A 17,236-nucleotide genomic window follows, 5' to 3' on the forward strand; every position below is an offset into this window, starting at 1 on the left:
AAGTCACCAAGACTTAAAAACTCCAAAATTAGCCAGAAAAGTGTTACAAAGGGTGCCAACAGCATTTCATCTTTTGTGTTGAAATCTCTGGCAAAGAAAAATGAAAGAAGATTATTTTGTGGGTAGAGTAAGGCCTTTGAAGTCTGCTCTAAGGAAATGTGCATTTATGTCATTACAAAGTGCTTTTTTTTTTCCATTCACCTTTTTTTTTTGGTTTTTAGTGTCTTCATTGGAAACATTTAAAAATAAGAACATTAAAAACATTACATCTCCTATTTCTATTGTACATTTCGTGGCTACAGTACTCAAAGTCTTCTAACAGGTCAAAAGCAAAAAATTCTTAAAGCTTATGATCGGTGCTGAGGACAGTGCTGCAGCTTCAGTGACAGAGTGAACAGCTGATGAATTACTACATGCAAAACTTTGTGCACAGCAACTCTAAGTGAAAACATTCCACAGCAACACCAATCAGAAGGCACGCAACGCAGAAAACTAGTCACTCTTCTTCAGAGTCCATGGAAACACGCTGCGATGAACACGCGTCCTCAGCTGCAGGTTTGCACGGAGTTGGGCGGAGGAAGAAAGGTGATGACCTTCATTCTGAACGGATTTTACTGCTCAGGTCATGGGAGGAGAGCAGAATGGAATGATAGGAAGAATAACGGGATAATCTGAGAGCACTGATGAACCACTCAGTTGTGTCCTGTGTCACATAGGCAAAGTGAGCTAGAAAAGTACAGCTAAAGTCTTCAGGTGTGAAATGAAAAGATGATGGAAAAAATCATCTTGGGGGGGGTTTCCTTCAAAGATTCACACTGTTGCAAAGTGCCTCCAGCTGCTCCTCTGCCAGCCTCTTCTTCTCCTCCAGGTCCTTCTGACGGATGAGCAGCGAGGCCTTGGTCTGCACAAAGTGGCGATAGTCCTGCAGCTGCTCGGCAGACAGCTGACGTGACAGGAAGGTGGAAACCAGATTCTCTCTGCGGTCCAGGTTGTCCTTCAGATCTTTGGCATCCTCCCTCTGTTTGCACAGCAGACGGTGGCGACTATCCAGAGATTGCTGAAAGAAGAAGAGGCGATAAATTACTCCTAACTCGGTAATCGTACCCATGGGCATGATGACAGTAACAGCTACTTCAATCTGACATTTGACCCTAATGACCTCTACCTTCACCCAAATGATTGACCTCTGGGTGACCTTGAAAGTGAACGTCTGGAAATCCACCTACGTGTGTGAATATCAAATTCCATGACCTTGATTTTTGCCCAAGTTAATTATTTAGTGCAATTTCAGGGACAACTTTCATTAACATTCCATGTTTGGTAGAAATCAGCAAATTTACCCTTTGACCCAGTGACTGATCTTTGGCTAATACAGATCAGAGTGAACATTTTAAAATTTGACCTTTGTCCCCAAAGACCTTAACCAGACTGCATTAGCCAGACTGACCTCTGGCTAATGCAAACCAGAGTGCAAATTTGATCTCATCTACATGTGGGTGCCAAGTCTGGTGTAAACTGGGGTGGAAAAGTCATAATTCTGACATATGACCCCCAATGACCTTGACATTTGCAAAAACCAATCATTTCTGAGCAGTTCTGGTACTGACTGTCACTCATATATCAAGTTTGTTGGAAACTGAGCAGACAACCTGGGAGGAGTAGGGGAACGAACAAATGTTTCTCAAAAACGACAGCATGGTGATGATGCAGACAGCGGCTCAGGACGTTTGTCCAGCTACATGTTTGGTTTCTCACAGTCAACTCAGCCCTATTATTGCCTAATATAAATGACATTATTACTCAGCTGTTTTAAGGTTTGTTTGTTTTGTTTTTGTAAACCATAATGAAGAAGTAGGTTAGTTTTATATGTGAAAGTGGAGCGAAGAAGAGATGCAGTGTTTTATTGTGTCAACAGAGGGCAGGGTAGATACAAATGTCATCGAAACCAGGCTGGAGTTTCGGTGAGTCAGTGTAAATACCAGCGTTACTGATAACAGAAGAAAGCACACAAGCCTCTGACGGGGCCTCAGCGCGCACAACAGTCAGCGAGCACTTCAAATATACAAATATAACTCAGACAGGTGAACATAACCTGATGCTGATTTCCCTCAAAATGCTGAAACAAGAAGAATGATTTTGCCACAATTAAGTAAAAAAAACAACCTTAATAAGTCAAGTAGTTTGAAAACAGTGTTACAAAATAACAAAGAGCACTAAGTGTCAATATTTTAACTAATCTTGAAGTGTCCGATAAACAGTTTACCTCAACTAAAGATAAGTACAACACGGCCAATCAAAACGCGATAAGCCCACTGAAATACTCTGCATTCCACACAGTGAGGAACCTTGACTGCATTAAAGACGTTTCCCAAGAGGCACACTGGCTGTTGCAAAGCAAACATAAGAAGAGTATAGCCGAGGGCGCGGGAGCAGCCGCGCTCCTCTGTGACATCGTCCTCTTTGTGCCAGAAGCTCTAAACGCGCTGCAGTGAAACATGAGATTTGGAAGTTATCTGCTACGTAATGCAAGATTCACCCAGGAAGACACGGCAACACTGTGTTTCTACTCGAACACTCGGGCATGACTCGAAGAGGGGATCAAAGAGGAACTCAAGTGGGATCTGAAACAATGAGCACACGGCAGCGCATTTTATTTGCAAAGTAAATTCTCAGATTGAACCTTTTCAGTTGACAAAAAAAGAAAAAAAAAAGAATCAGAAAACAATTCAAGTGTGTGTGTGTGTGGGGTGTGTGTGTGTGTGTGTGAAAGCACAGGCTTCATAATAAAATGTGCTGAGATACACAGTTGGACATTCTGGCTGTGCTTTCAATGACTAATGAGTGGTGATAATGTTTTTATGGTGTAGGTGAGAAGTAAACACAAATACTGAATTCTGAAGATACATTACCCCCGCCGCCATGAGGAGCAATGACCTGTATTCTAAATCATTTTGTTTTTTTCTATCCAGTAGATGGTTGTCACAAAAGTACGCGTGGACTGCAAAAGTGGGGAAAAAAGCAAATTTGCCCAGTATACGAACACAAGTGCAAACAAGGTACCGCACATTGCATTTAGTCATTTTTGATCAGGATATGTCATTCAAAAGCGCATATTAAACAAATATGTAGGACTGCTTTTTTGCATTTACGCAATATCTCTAAAATTAGAAAGGTCTTGTCTCAGAGTGATGCTGAAAAACTAATTCATGCATTTATTTCCTCTAGGCTGGACTATTGTAATTCATTATTATCAGGTTGTCCTAAAAGTTCCCTGAAAAGCCTTCAGTTAATTCAAAATGCTGCAGCTAGAGTACTGACGGGGACTAGAAGGAGAGAGCATATCTCACCCATATTGGCCTCTCTTCATTGGCTTCCTGTTAATTCTAGAATAGAATTTAAAATTTTTCTTCTTACTTATAAGGTTTTGAATAATCAGGTCCCATCTTATCTTAGGGACCTCATAGTACCATATCACCCCAATAGAGCGCTTCGCTCTCAGACTGCAGGCTTACTTGTAGTTCCTAGGGTTTGTAAGAGTAGAATGGGAGGCAGAGCCTTCAGCTTTCAGGCTCCTCTCCTGTGGAACCAGCTCCCAATTCAGATCAGGGAGACAGACACCCTCTCTACTTTTAAGATTAGGCTTAAAACTTTCCTTTTTGCTAAAGCTTATAGCTAGGGCTGGATCAGGTGACCCTGAACCATCCCTTAGTTATGCTGCTATATACTTAGACTGCTGGGGGGTTCCCATGATGCACTGAGTGTTTCTTTCTCTTTTTGCTCTGTATGCACCACTCTGCATTTAATCATTAGTGATTGATCTCTGCTCCCCTCCACAGCATGTCTTTTTCGTGGTTCTCTCCCTCAGCCCCAACCAGTCCCAGCAGAAGACTGCCCCACCCCGAGCCTGGTTCTGCTGGAGGTTTCTTCCTGTTAAAAGGGAGTTTTTCCTTCCCACTGTCGCCAAGTGCTTGCTCACAGGGGGTCGTTTTGACCGTTGGGGTTTTTACGTAATTATTGTATGGCCTTGTCTTACAATATAAAGCGCCTTGGGGCAACTGTTTGTTGTGATTTGGCGCTATATAAATAAAATTGATTTATTGATTGATTGATTTACCATCCACCATAGTACATCCAACACACTAATCCAAGGGAATTACAAGATCCTGAAGGATGTGCTGAGTGGACTAACTAAGTTATAATGATTTTTACTTTTATCTGTTACATATCCAAATAAATCCAGACAAGCATGTGATAATGTAATGTCTATGTTACAGCATGTTAATTATAGAGCTGATGACTATAGTGTCATAGTATAAAGTGCAGTGCACTGGTTACCATTATGCACATGGTATATAATACCGGTGTACAGAATAGGGACTATATATGGTGGAAAAAAAATAGAAATGGACAGGTCTCGGTGTATATACCCTGTGTGTTGCAAGGCCATGCAAGTTTTGCTCGTCTTACTGTATGAGATACTCGTTAATATCAATACACATGCAATTTGCTTGTTGCCGATGTCTCGTTTTACCAGCCATTTGACAGTTGTAATGGATCAGGAATTTGTCAGTAAAGACTTATAGTCTTTCATATGGCCTCCTGTTCGTCTTCTTCAGTTAGTATTACGGGGGCATTTTGTAGTGCGAGTGTATAAGCTGGGGACACAAGTTCTTTGTTCCACTTCCCACCTATTTTGTAGCCCTGTTTTTTGCTAAATTCTTTAAAAGCATGGACCTTCCAGTGCTCAAAATCTTCAATATTTACATTGCTGTCAGCAACTTATGTGAGCTTTGACCTAGCCCAGCATGCACCACATGCACAGAGATGCTGAATTGGCTTATTCACTAGGTAACGCAATAATAAGGTAACACTAAGAAAATATCGCTAGAGAATTGTCACTAGAGAAACAAGGCAAACAGAGATAAAACATGCACTAGATAACTACAAATACAGTAACCCAGAGAGAAGAATACAAACACAAAAGATGGGATCAAATGTGAACCATGACAATAAATGTTTAAATTAAAGAAAGAACTGCATTGGATTGCACTGAATCAAAACATTCCATAATAAAACCCAAGCCCAAGAAACTAGATGAGTATTGAACCATTTTATAAGGAAGCGATTAACAACCCTTGTAATTTTTATGAAACCTTTGTTTTTATCTTGTAAAACACTTTAATATACCTGACTAGCTTCATAAATCAAAGTTATTATGATCACTGTTGTGTGCAATAACAAAACTACACAATTTTAAAGTTTGTAAAAATGTGGTTTGAGATCATTTAGACCTTCAGTACCCTATTGACAGCACTGGATTTCTGGTTCAGCAATTTGTTGAAAAGGGGGAGCCCTCTCATATTATCCAGACTTGCCCATTAAGATGAATTTCTTGGCTTTCTGAAGTGAACAGAAACTGAGGAGTTGCTTTGAAACCATTTTTGACCGCTGCAGGGAAATGCAGGAATTTTTGTATTTTTGTTAGCTCACCTTCTCCTCAGTGTCTGTGTGTTGGTCCACGGTGCTCAGTGCGTTCTGAACCCTGGCCAGGCGAGCAGAGAGGCACAGCAACAGGCTGACAACCCGCTCCAGGTCTCCAATGAAGAGATTGTACCTCTCCAGCTCAATGGGAAGACAGTGCTCACGGATAAGCTCCTCCAAAACCTCCCCATGGGCCACGTTCTCATCAATGTCTGTCTGTAGTACAGTGCACGACTCTTCCAGTGAATGTAGACGCTCTTTAATGTGAGACACTAACAGATGCTGAGAATTCAAACAGAACAAATACAACAGTGTTTAAACAATGACACTAACGTATAAAAATACAGGAGCTGAGGCTAAAAAATGAGGGACAAATGTGGAGAAGCCGTGCTTATCTACCTGATCACTATAGAAATGGGCTCTGTCTGTGCGCACATGTGTGGACCAGTGAGTCTGTGCAATTTCACTCAACACCAGACAAAAGACATTTGAGATACAAGATCATCTCACAACTCTCTCCTGTGAGTTCAGGAGATTTCAACCTTAACCTACATTATATGAGTCAGAACCTGGTCAGTGCATAAAAATATGCATTTGTTGCATGATTACACAAACCAAGTTTTCACAGACCCAAACTTTTCAATGTCCCCACATATTATACAGACCTAACGACACACTGGAGCTGAATTTTAGTATGCATTTTGTGAACCAAGAAGACAAATATGAAACCACACATAGAATAACTGATCAGATGAAGACATGAAGAAGCATTTTTACCTTTGCTAACTACAACTGGGAAAAAAAGGACTTGTTTGAAATTAATCAGCAGGACATACCAAAAAGTTGAGAACAAATCTCACTGTGAATTTTTAAAGAGGTGGACTGTGGGTAGAGTAGGAAGAGCTGAATCAATTTTTAGATGGATCTGGATGGAGATCATGCACACAGCCCCAAATAATAATAATAAAATATATTATATAATTATAACAATTATATATATATATATATATATGTATATGATATAATTAGAAATTTGTAATTACAAATTTCTAATGACAAACAATTATAAATATATATCAAATTAAAAACTTTTCTGATTTTTTTTGTCAACTGAAAAGGTTCAATCTGAGAATTTACTGCGCTAATAAAATTATATAAATAAATATAATGATAATGATCATCATCAGTCAGACAAGAACAACAGTGTCATGTTTTACATACATCAATGTGAGCAGGAGATTTTAAATCAATGCTTTTCCCATCCATGTGCACTTTTTTTAAAGCAAGACTACCCAATATGAACTTGTTTTAAGCAAGTTTGGATCTTGGCTGGTGAGTATGTGCTAAAGTAATGGTCTTTCGGGAGTATGACTCTTTATTTTTTAACATTACTGTGGATAAAGGTATAGTGTAGTCAAAATTAACGTGGAGGCATTCAGGAAGAAGGGGAGGCCATTTACTAAGCCAAACATAAGACAAGTCAGAGACGGATAAGTAACAGACAATACATCATGCGATAAGAGAGAAGCAAATATGTGGGTCTGAAACGGGTCTACGTCAGGTTAAACATGATCCAGATAAATACAAAAATAACTCTCCTGGTCTTTTAAAAAGGAAACCAGTTGAGACCATAGGTGAAGTGTGAAATTAAACTCATATTTCTTCTGCTTTCATGCTGTGTGTTTTGCAGGGTGCCACTTTACTCGTCAAGTTAAACATTTCCAGCTAAACACTGACCTCAGCTTGCTACTTGGCAGCATTCATACAATATTTAAAAATAAACCTCCCATTTCTGCATTGTGATGAATGAATGAAGGATTTAATTTTTTAGTTGTGTCCACAAGGAAAAGCAATGTATTGGCCTGAATCTAAGATCAGCCTTGATTCTAAAACATCCCTCCCTCTCCTCCAGCCACAACATATTTTTAGAAAAATACTGTTAGTGCGCTTGTTTCCAGAGCAGAAAATTCCCAGTTCAAGACCACCCCTGCCCAATCTCCATGTAAAGTGGAATTGTGTCAGGAAGGGCACCCAGCGTAAAAACTGTGCTAAATCAATATCGGATCTGCAGTGTCGACCCATAGGAAGAAGGGAGAAGCCAAAAGAATTTTCTTTACTTTCCTGAAGACCAAATCTTGATTTTAAAAAGTAAACGCTAAATATGCGATTAAAAGCACACAGAGGGAAAACATGCTCAATTACATAAAGCAGTAGAGTGACAAACTAAGGGGCCCTTCACACATAGCACGGACAAGTAGGAATCAGGGCAAATCACGGCAAAACAGCCTGAATGAGCAAACCACAAAAACATTGAGCCGACATCAGGAGGGACACATGGCAGGCGTGAACGATCCCACTGCGACGGTTTCATGCACGCTTGTGCGCATCCACGAAACCGTCACAGCGTGAACACAATGCAGGTTTAACGTGTAGAACCACATCACGCAGCTGCTGTGGAAAAAAATAAAAATAAAAAATACATGCCACCCGCGGGATTCGAACCTGCAATTTATAAAAGCTGATTAACAGACAGAAACTTTACCACTGCACTACCATCACTGTCCTATAAAAGGTGCGTAAAATGCCTGAAATCAACAAGGAGATAGATGTATTTTTGTTTGTTTTTTTAAAAAAAGGACAAATCAGACAATGTAGACCAGGGGTCTACATTGGATTCAGCACACCTGAATCCAATGAAAGGCTCATTAAAAGACTGGTAATAAGTCTTTCATTGGATTCAGGTGTGTTGGAGCAGGGAGACAACTAAGAGTGTCAGGAATAGGGATGGGTCTCGAGAACCGGTTCCTTTCGGGTATCGTTAAGAAATTATTTGATCCACCAACATCAATAACCTTTTTGCTTAACAATTCCCTTATCGGTCCTTCAGAGTGGCTGTTGTTTTTGGAGGTGTTTGTCAGGAAAATGATAATTTCGCTACATTGATTACAGACCCTGCAACGAGTCTGTAATCAACTTTTCTGCAGCATGGCTTTGCTTTGAACCTTGAACCAATCGAAGCAGTGATTCGAATCAGTGATTCATTGTTTTACTTCGCTTTATCTTAATTTTTCCCCGCTAAAACCCCAAAGAGCATATGTCTGTGAGTAATAGTTACCTTTTTAATGTTAAACCTACCTGTTATGTTCTTCTGAAACAGTTGATAGATGTATTTTATAACTTAAAAACAGGACCGATGTTAACGCGTTAGCATGTCTATGGTGTTTTCAATGTTAAAGTTAGCATTAAGCTGTTCGTGTCTCAGTTAGCACATTTGTGTGCATTTCTTTCTGCATAATAATTATACAGAATAATAATCATGCTCAACGTTTGTTGTCGTAAAGGAGTCAAATATTTTTGAAATTTATTTTTATTAATATATTAATAATAGCAATAACAACAACAGTAATAATAACTCATACAGTACAATTTTAGAGAAAGAGACAAAAGAAAATGATGAAACAAAACACAACAGAAATGATAAAACCAACTAACAATGAAAATAAATAAATACATATAGAAATAAATGTTTCCTGTGAACACCCAGTGACTCTTACACCTCCACTTCATCCCTGTTTTATTTAAGTTTAATGACAATTTGTTTCAGTCAAATTATATTTTAAATTTGTTAATTTCTTCAGTGATTTCCTCCAGAACTACCTGCATCCTAGTAAAGGCAGAATACTACTGGAATGAATTTGAATAAGTTGTTTTTGTTTCCTCACCAAAATGGATGCTGCACTCACTGTAGTTTATTGTCTGGAATAGCCCCAGATTGCATTTCAGAGCTTCTAGAATTCAAACATTTTTGTGCGGGTGGTGTTGGGGGGTAATTTTAGGTTTCAGCTTTTTTGTTTTTCACCACTTTCATCCCTGAATGTCAATCGTGAGTAGGGAGGGGTATTGATAAGATTTTATCGATATCGATGCCATTATCGATTCTGCTTATTGATCCGATTCCTTATCGATTCCCTTATCGATACCTCTTGTGAATTTTGTACTAAAAGTAGGCTTTACAGTTTTCTATGTATTTCATTGAGTCTTAAAGTAAATAAATATGAAATTGGTCACTGTATCCTTGATCTCTGGACATAAATAAAAATAAACAAAACGGTGTTTTGCTTTGAAGTTATTAATTCTGACTGGACTCTATCGTTCTAACCTGACTTGGCAGAGAGCCGCGCAGCGTTTGGAGCTGTGTGAACAGAACAGAGGACGATTCTCGTTTCTTTCTCGCAACAAGACAGGAGTCCCAGTTAGTAACTTTAATCCGCACAAAAGTGACTCATGATTGACATATTCAGGGATGAAAGTGGTGAAAAACAAAAAAGCTGAAACCCAAAATTACCCCCAACACCACCCACACGAAAATGTTTGAATTCTAGAAGGTCTGAAATGCAATCTGGGGCTTTTCCAGACAATAAACTGCACTGAGTGCTGCATCCATTTAGTGAGGAAAAAAAACCCAACTTTCCTTATTCAAATTAATTCCAGTAGTATTCTGTTCTTACTAGGATGCAGCAGTTTTCTACTGTGGCAGATAGTTCTGGAGGAAATCACTGAAAAAATTAACACACTGAAAATATGGTTTGACCGAAACAAACTGTCATTAAACTTAAATAAGACAGCGATGAAATGGAGGTGTAAGAGTCACTAGGTGTTCACAGGAAACAGTTATTTATTTCTGTATGTATGTATGTATTTATTTATTTATTTCTGTTCATTGTTAGTTGGTTTTATATTTTCTGTTGTGTTTTTATTCAGGTTCTTTTTGTCTCTTTCTGTAAAATTGTATATAATCAGATTATTTATTATTACTATTATTGTTGTGCTTGCTATTATTAATATATATACAAAAATGAATTTAAAAAATGTTACAATTTATAATACATTTCACTCTTTTACTACAACAAATGCTTGACAGCTGCAACTGCTAATTTAACATTGAAAATGCCATAGATATGTTAACATGTTAGCATCGGTCCCGTTTTTAGGTTATAAAATACATCTATCAACTGTTTCAGAAGACCATAACAGGTCGGTTTAACATAAAAAAGGTAAATAATACTCACAGCCATATGCTCTTTAAGGTTTTAGCGGGGGAAAGCGAAAGAAAAAATTAATCAACGAAGCAAGATCGAAGCACTGCTTCGATTTGTTCAAGGTTCAAAGCAAAGCCGCGCTGCAGTAAAGTTGATTACAGACCCGCTGCAGGGTCTGTAATCAATGTAGAGATATTATCATTTTCCTGACAAACACCCCCAAAAACTCTGAAGGACCAATAAGGGAATCGTTAAGTAAAAAGGTTATTGATGTCGATGGATCGAATCATTTCTTAACAATACCCGAAAGGAACCGGTTCTCGATACCCATCCCTAATCGTGAGTCACTTTTGTGACGATTAAAGTCACTAACTGGGACTCCTGTCTTGTTGTGAGAAAGAAGCGAGAATTGTCATCCGTTCTGTTCACACAGCTCCAAACGCTGCGCGGCTCTCTGCCGAGTCAACACCTACATTTAGTACACAGAAAATTCACAAGAGGTATCGATAAGGAATCGGATCGATAATGGCATCAATATCAATAAAACCCCTCTGTCAGCGAGGTCTTCAACTCCCACCTCAGGGAGAGCTTCTCCCAGATCCCGAGGGAGGCTGGAGACATGGAGTCCGAGTGGACCATGTTCTCCACATCCATTGTCGATGCGGCCGCTCATAGCTGCGGTCGCAGGGTCTCTGGTGCCTGTCGCGGCGGCAATCCCCGAAACCATTGGTGGATGCCGGATGTAAGGGATGCTGTCAAGCTGAAGAAGGAGTCCTACTTGTCTTTGTTGACAGGTGGGACCCCAGAGGCAGCTGACAGGTACCGGCAGGCCAAGCGTGCTGCAGCCTGTGCAGTCACAGAGGCAAAAACTCGGGTCTGGGAGGAGTTCGGGAAGGCCATGGAGGAGGACTATCAGTCGGCCTCGAAAAAATTCTGGCAAACCGTCCGACGCCTCCAGAGGCGGAAGCAGCTCTCCACCAACACTGTCTACAGTGCGGGTGGGGAGCTGTTGACCCTGACTGGGGATGTTGTCGGGCAGTGGAAGGAATACTTCGAGGATCTCCTCAATCCCATCATCACGTCTTCCGAAGAGGAAGAAGAGACTGGGGACTCAGAGGCGGACTCATCCATCACCCAGGCCAAAGTCACTGTGGTCAGAAACCTCCTCGGTGGCAAGGCTCCTGGGGTGGATGAAATCCATCCAGAGTACCTTAAGTCTCTGGATGTTGTGGGACTGTCTTGGTTGGCACATCTCAGCAACATTGCATGGTGGTCGGGGACAGTGCCTCTGGATTGGCAGACGGGGTGGTGGTCCCTCTGTTTAAAAAGGGGGACTGGAGGGTGTGTTCCAACTACAGGAAAAAAAAAAAATCACACTCCTCAGCCTCCTCGGTAAGGTCTATTCCAGAGTACTGGAGAGGAGAATTCCACTGATAGTCGAACCTCGGATTCAAGAGGAGCAGTGCGGTTTTCGTCCTGGTCACGGGACACTGGACCAGCTCTACACCCTCCATGGGGTGCTCGAGGGTTCATGGAAGTTCGCCCAACCACTCCACATGTGTTTTGTGGATCTGGAGAAGGCGTTCAGCCATGTCCCTCGAGGCGCCCTGTGGGGGGTGCTCCAGGAGTACAGGGTCCTTTGTTACGGGCTATCCGGTCCCTGTACGACTGCAGCAGGAGCTTGGTTTGCATTGCTGGTCAAGCCTGTTTCCACTGCACGTCGGCCTCCGCCAGGGCTGCCCTCTGTCACCAGTTCTGTTCATTACTTTTCTGGACAGAATTTCTAGGCGCAGTCAGGGTGGAGAGGGGATCCGGTTTGGGAACCACAGAATCTCGTCTCTGCTGTTTGCGGACGATGTGGTTCTGTTGGCTTCGTCAAATCAGGACCTTCAGCGTGCATTGGAGCGGTTTGCAGCCGAGTGTGAAGCGTCCAGGATGAAAATCAGCACCTCCAAATCCGAGGCCATGGTTCTCGACTGGAAAAAGGTGCTTTGCCCTCTTCAGGTCGGTGGAGTCTCCTTGCCTCAAGTGGAGAAGTTTAAGTATCTCAGGGTCTTGTTCACGAGAGAGGGACAGATGGAGCGTGAGATCGACAGACGGATCGATGCAGCATCTGCAGTGATGCGGTCTCTGTATCGGACCGTCGTGGTGAAGAGAGAGCTGAGCAGGGGGGCAAAGCTCTTGATTTACCAATCGATCAACGTTCCAACCCTCACTTATGGTCATGAGATTTGGCTCATGACCAAAAGAACAAGATCGCGAGTACAAGCGGCCGAGATGAGTTTCCTCCGCAGGGTGGCTGGGCGCTCCTTTAGAGATAGGGTGAGGAGCTCGGAGTCAAGCCGCTGCTCCTCCACATCAAAAGAAGCCAGCTGAGGTGGCTCGAGCATCTTTTTCGGATGCCCCCTGGACACCTCGCTGGAGAGGTGTTCCAGGCACGTCCCATCGGGAGGAGGCCCTGGGGAAGACCTAGGACACGCTGGAGGGACTACATCTTGCAGCTGGCTTGGGAACGCCTCAGGGTTCCCCTGGAGGAGCTGGGGGAGGTGTGTGTGGATCGGGAGGTCTGGGCAGCTTTGCCTGAGCTGCTGCCCCCGTGATCCATCCTCGGATGAAGCGGAAGAAAATGGATGGATGGATGGGTATCGATAAGATTTTATCGATACCCATCCCTAGTCAGGAAGATAGATCTCGAGGACCGAACTTGGACACACCTGATACAGACGAAGAGGAAGTGTTTTAATTACGACAATAAAGCGCCGTAATTGCCCCTATTGTGGAGGGAGAAAAAAAAACAAAAAACAGCTGGAACATGTTGCACAGCATCGCACCTCTGCTGTGGAGAAAAAAAATAATAATAAAACCACACACCATAAAAAACATTACATATGCACGTGTTTCAGAGGAGCGTGTGACACACGCACACATGTGCAATACACATGCACGCCAAATGTGAGTTGGTTTTTGTAACACCACACTCGTGGGGGCACATAGAAAAATTTCACATCCAGCTCGAAAGTGATTGTCTGCTCACTGTTTTCATGCTAACAACGCAAATGGCCACACATTTTCTAAGGGTCAGGCGAGCAGTGTTGGATGTTCGTGTGTGTCACCTGGAATTTGGCCGACCCTTGCCGCAAGAGGGATTGAATGGGCTCCCACAGGGCACTCTCTGTCTTTTGGCCGCTGGTGTGCGCGAGCAGTTGTAGCAACAGGCGCACGAGGTGTTAGAGGCAGCTCTGATTTTTCAAAAATGGCATGCAATTCCTTCATCGTGTTATGTGTGAAGGGGCCCTAAAATTCTCCACAAGCAGAACTTTCTGCAGTACTACTGGCTGCTTGGACAGTAACAAGGAATGTTTATACCACAGAGTCGGTTCTTGGGACAATAAATGAGGAAGTGGGGTCAATATCACGTTTTTTGGCTTCTTTTTTCACTCTGGGTCACAATAGCAAATCTGTTGTGGATCTGCATGTTGATGTGATCCCCTCCCTGACGCAGCACCATGTTGCAAGGACAATGGGCACTGGTGACCTTGAACCTTCTTTTTTGGAAGCAAACACACTAACCGTTTGGCCACCACGCTACCCCTTGTAGAACTGTAAGTAATGGTCAGCAATTCTGATTTCCTCTGTTATTTGTGAATGTTTTATGATTGTTCATGTGATGTTTTAGGAAAATTGTGTAGATAAGTGTGGTGTTAAAATACAGGGAAGCAACATTCGGCTAACCATTCGCTAAAATGCACAGCAGGACTTTATGATTTCTCATGGGTAGTCGTGAAGAAAAAGGTAGTGCAGGAGGGGTACACACCTTTTAAAGTCTAATCTATGATATCCGATATGAATCCCGTATTTTTCCCAAATGTATTTCCAGAAAAAAAAATATTTCTGCTTAAACAGTCATATTAGTATATACACGTCAAACAATAATCACCTTCTTCTCAGTGATATCAGCTTTGTTTTGCAGCTCAGTACATTGAGGACTGTGGGTCTCAGGAAAAGGAGAGGGAGGTGATTCGGCACCTTCAGCGGCATTGGCACTAAGAACAGAAATGTAGATTTATGTCATATTAACATTCTTGTACTTAATATAGGTAAATACATTGAATTTTTTGCTTTATGATGAGCAAATGACACCAAATCTCTCTCTCACTCACAGACACACTTTCTAAAAGCTTGATACACTTTGGCGACAGTATCAAACTTCCATTTAACAGAACGCACATCAAGCAGACTAAAGGTTTGGTGGCTATCTGCTCTATCAGTACAGAGTACGGAAGCCACAAAACACTGAAGCAGATGTAATATATATATATATATATATATATATATATATATATATATATATATATATATATATACATACATACATACACACACACACTCAACAAAAATATAAACGCAACACTTTTGGTTTTGCTCCCATTTTGTATGAGATGAACTCAAAGATCTAAAACTTTTTCCACATACACAATATCATTTCCCTCAAATATTGTTCACAAACCAGTCTAAATCTGTGATAGTGAGCACTTCTCCTTTGCTGAGATAATCCATCCCACCTCACAGGTGTGCCATATCAAGATGCTGATTAAACACCATGATTAGTGCACAGGTGTGCCTTAGACTGCCTTATTATTCTCGCACCAACTGCCAGTGAGTTAAGAATAAAACTGCAGGACTCTATTGGACAAATTTAAAACAATGATTAATTGTTAATACAACCCCTGGCAATAATTATGGAATCACCGGCCTCGGAGGATGTTCATTCAGTTGTTTAATTTTGTAGAAAAAAAGCAGATCACAGACATGACACAAAACTAAAGTCATTTCAAATGGCCACTTTCTGGCTTTAAGAAACACTATAAGAAATCAGGAAGAAAAATTGTGGCAGTCAGTAACAGTTACTTTTTTAGACCAAGCAGAGGGAAAAAAATATGGAATCACTCAATTCTGAGGAATAAATTATGGAATCACCCTATAAATTTTCATCCCCAAAACTAACACCTGCATCAAATCAGATCTGCTCGTTAGTCTGCATCTAAAAAGGAGTGATCACACCTTGGAGAGCTGTTGCACCAAGTGGACTGACATGAATCATGGCTCCAACACGAGAGATGACAATTGAAACAAAGGAGAGGATTATCAAACTCTTAAAAGAGGGTAAATCATCACGCAATGTTGCAAAAGATGTTGGTTGTTCACAGTCAGCTGTGTCTAAACTCTGGACAAAATACAAACAACATGGGAAGGTTGTTAAAGGCAAACATACTGGTAGACCAAGGAAGACATCAAAGCGTCAAGACAGAAAACTTAAAGCAATATGTCTCAAAAATCGAAAATGCACAACAAAACAAATGAGGAACGAATGGGAGGAAACTGGAGTCAACGCCTGTGACCGAACTGTAAGAAACCGCCTAAAGGAAATGGGATTTACATACAGAAAAGCTAAACGAAAGGCATCATTAACACCTAAACAGAAAAAAACAAGGTTACAATGGGCTAAGGAAAAGCAATCGTGGACTGTGGATGACTGGATGAAAGTCATATTCAGTGATGGATCTCGAATCTGCATTGGGCAAGGTGATGATGCTGGAACTTTTGTTTGGTGCCGTTCCATTGAGATTTATAAAGATGACTGCCTGAAGAGAACATGTAAATTTCCACAGTCATTGATGATATGGGGCTGCATGTCAGGTAAAGGCACTGGGGAGATGGCTGTCATTACATCATCAATAAATGCACAAATTTATGTTGAAATTTTGGACACTTTTCTTATCCCATCAATTGAAAGGATGTTTGGGGATGATGAAATCATTTTTCAAGATGATAATGCATCTTGCCATAGAGCAAAAACTGTGAAAACATTCCTTGCAAAAAGACACATAGGGTCAATGTCATGGCCTGCAAATAGTCTGGATCTTAATACAATTGAAAATCTTTGGTGGAAGTTGAAGAAAATGGTCCATGACAAGGCTCCAACCTGCAAAGCTGATCTGGCAACAGCAATCAGAGAAAGTTGGAGCCAGATTGATGAAGAGTACTGTTTGTCACTCATTAAGTCCATGCCTCAGAGACTGCAAGCTGTTATAAAAGCCAGAGGTGGTGCAACAAAATACTAGTGATGTGTTGGAGCGTTCTTTTGTTTTTCATGATTCCATAATTTATTCCTTAGAATTGAGTGATTCCATATTTTTTTTTCCCTCTGCTTGGTCTAAAAAAGTAACTGTTACTGACTGCCACAATTTTTTTTCCTGATTTCTTATAGTGTTTCTTAAAGCCAGAAAGTTGCCATTTGAAATGACTTTAGTTTTGTGTCATGTCTGTGATCTGCTTTTTTCTACAAAATTTAACAACTGAATGAACATCCTCAGAGGCCGGTGATTCCATAATTTTTGCCAGGGGTTGTACAAAGATCACCTTGACAGTCACTTAAGTGAGAGCACGGACACATGACCATTTCCAAGACAGTAAATTATTTATTGGACATTTATAATATGTATACATCGTGGACATGAACGAGCGAAGATCTTCAGCATCACACCGTGTCATTTAGGTCCTTCAGACTTTTTTCAGTAAATGCTTCTGGAGAGCATTAACATGGCTAAAAGTCGACAGCTTCTGGGCAGCGCTTCACCCCTCCAGACCCCACAACTATGGTCCTCTTAACCCCCACCACTTTAAGCATTTTCTTTATTGCATTCTCACATGCCGGT

The 17,236-nt window shown here is 41.2% G+C and overlaps 2 protein-coding genes across 9 annotated transcripts in view; both read right to left on the reverse strand.

Annotated features, from left to right (window-relative positions):
• Window positions 1-2,443, reverse strand: part of sept8a (septin 8a) — a 140,046-nt gene extending 137,603 nt beyond the window's left edge. For 2 of the 3 annotated variants that reach the window (XM_034178024.1, XM_034178023.1), the window contains exon 1: window positions 2,426-2,443. The gene's annotated coding sequence lies outside the window, so the exon portion shown is untranslated. The remainder of the gene's footprint in view (window positions 1-2,425) is intronic. The other variant, XM_034178025.1, reaches the window with a different exon arrangement.
• The window catches only part of shroom1 (shroom family member 1), a 118,266-nt gene continuing 101,208 nt past the window's right edge, over window positions 179-17,236 (reverse strand). For all 6 annotated transcript variants that reach the window (XM_034178018.1, XM_034178022.1, XM_034178019.1 and 3 more), the window contains 3 exons: window positions 14,458-14,563; window positions 5,491-5,763; window positions 179-1,057 (listed from right to left, as the gene is read on the reverse strand). In XM_034178018.1, the coding sequence (XP_034033909.1) occupies window positions 803-1,057; window positions 5,491-5,763; window positions 14,458-14,563 (634 nt within the window). In that variant the 3' untranslated portion in view covers window positions 179-802. The remainder of the gene's footprint in view (window positions 1,058-5,490; window positions 5,764-14,457; window positions 14,564-17,236) is intronic.

This window comes from Thalassophryne amazonica, chromosome 9 (genome assembly GCF_902500255.1).
Source record: "Thalassophryne amazonica chromosome 9, fThaAma1.1, whole genome shotgun sequence".
Taxonomy (NCBI): Eukaryota; Metazoa; Chordata; class Actinopteri; order Batrachoidiformes; family Batrachoididae; genus Thalassophryne; species Thalassophryne amazonica.